We start from the raw sequence: 2,070 nt of genomic DNA on the forward strand, positions 1-2,070 counted from the left end.
AAATGTTAAGCTAAACATTCCGATCTGTTCATTCAGTCCTATTAATTGATATGGCGTATAACTCAACTAAACTAGTTTGATACGCACCAATAGGGATTATTAAGAAGTGAGTCTACGCCATGCCCAATGAAGAACGCGTATCTGCGTATACCCTCCACTACACCACTGACCTCATCCATACAGACCAAACAGATGAGGTATACATCAATACCGGGACTGATGACACCTGCTACCGGGGTTGAGGATGGCTTTCTATCAACAAGTCGCCGGGCACTTAATAGTTAACGCAAACCAGCTGTAATAAAATTGAATAGCCTAACGGAACGGGTTATAGGCTAGTCCCGGTCAACAGAATCTCCGTCTGTTATAAAAACGATCCTAATGATGCCCAAAGCGAACCTCGTGGAGATACTGGTCACTGCTACGTGAATAATGGACATCCATTACAGCCTTGCAGCGCAATAAACAGAGGAGAGAGAGGGGGGGAGCATCCTAAACTACGCACAGTAGATGACAGCCGTTATGTCACATCTGGCCGCGCGGCACCACGCTTGAACTCTTTGCCGCGTGCGTCCGATGCAATTCTTTACAGGTGAATGACTACCCCGTGTCCCTGCATTTATCTCTCGTAGATGGAGTTCTCACCTCGGGTCCCGTTAGTGTCCCGTTCCAGTCTCGTGCTGTCCCGGTAAAAATAACGACGGAGAGGAGAGGCGCACAATCCAGCCTTCAATCCAGTGCTGTGAACCCGACTCGCTGCTCTCGCGACAGCACGCCCGTGTTTGTGTGTGTGTGTGTGTGTGTGTGTCTTCCGCATAGCAGTGATATTTATTTTATTTTTATTATTTTTTATTATTAACAACAAATCAATACATAAGCACCCCCGTTTTTCCCGATCACTGTAAGTGACGTCACTGTGGGACTAAACGGCTCGCGACCGCCCTCTCCTGGTCAATGAGCTGAACTGCCTCTATGGTACTGTACGAATGACGTCATGACGATACTGTAGCAGAGCAGACCTGATTTCTAATGTGTTGAGGGATAAGATACATTGAAAATAAGCAGAGCTCAGTAAGCAGAATTTCTGTACACGGAAGGTTTATTGGTAAATACTGTTTAATCCAGGCTACATTTCCTACTGTCAAGGTTATTGTCTTATTATCTTCATCACTTTCTTTTCCCCCTTCATCATCACCATCACCTTCATCATCACCATCACCTTCTGTCTCTTCTCTTCTCTTCTCTCTTCATCCATGTATGTTTCATGCAAATAAATACCTGTACACATCAACATATGTGTGTAAGTACAGCTGGGTTCGTGTATGTGTTATGTGTTATTGTGTGTGTGTGTGTGTGTGTGTGTGTGTGTGTGTGTGTGTGTGTGTGTGTGTGTGTCTACAGATCATCCGTCTCTCCGTCGAAGGGCAGCATGTTGTCCAGCTCCATGTGGATGTGTGAGTTGTCCTCCAGGTTACACACCCAGCCGATGGGGGTGCGGTTGAACGAGGGGCGGGACCTAATGTCCCCCTGCAGGGAGTGGAGGGACTCCGCCTCCAGCTGGGCGAATAGGATCTCGGGAGGCTCGAAGGTCAAGTGGCCTCCCGCGTTCTCGGAGCCGCCATAGGGCAGGGCCGTCCTGTCAATCAAATATCAATATCATTATGTACAGTATACATGGTAGTTACATCAGCAGATTGAAGGCCATGTCATAGCTGACGTACACTGAAGACTGTAGGTTGAGGTTCTCAGCAGGTGTGTGTTACCTATTGAAGCTCTTGAACTTAGGCATGTCGTGGGGGGTATGTGGTCCAGCCATGTGGTGGTGCATGGTAGAGGTCAGGGACTCGTCTCCCTTCATGGCCCGTTCCCACGGCGACACGTAAGTCTGCACGTACTGCTGTCTCTTCTTTTCTTCCTCCGCCTCCTTATCCTCCTCTAGAGAAACACAAGGTCACCTCACTCCCTCCATCCACAAGTCCTCATCGCAGTCATGTTGATATCAGACCAGGGTTCAACACATGTCAATGTCAAGTACTTTCACGTACTTGAGGTATGCTTGATTTAGCTGGG

At 47.8% G+C, this 2,070-nt stretch overlaps 1 protein-coding gene across 2 annotated transcripts in view; it reads right to left on the reverse strand.

Annotated features, from left to right (window-relative positions):
• Nucleotides 1-1,342: 1,342 nt before the first annotated feature.
• LOC115121584 (myozenin-1-like) overlaps nt 1,343-2,070 on the reverse strand; it is a 10,612-nt gene continuing 9,884 nt past the window's right edge. For both annotated transcript variants that reach the window (XM_065007901.1, XM_065007900.1), the window contains exons 5-6: nt 1,764-1,935; nt 1,343-1,636 (exon numbers count right to left, since the gene is read on the reverse strand). In XM_065007901.1, coding sequence (XP_064863973.1) covers nt 1,396-1,636; nt 1,764-1,935 — 413 coding nt within the window. In that variant the 3' untranslated portion in view covers nt 1,343-1,395. The remainder of the gene's footprint in view (nt 1,637-1,763; nt 1,936-2,070) is intronic.

The sequence above is a fragment of the Oncorhynchus nerka genome, linkage group LG23 (assembly GCF_034236695.1).
Source record: "Oncorhynchus nerka isolate Pitt River linkage group LG23, Oner_Uvic_2.0, whole genome shotgun sequence".
Lineage (NCBI taxonomy): Eukaryota > Metazoa > Chordata > Actinopteri > Salmoniformes > Salmonidae > Oncorhynchus > Oncorhynchus nerka.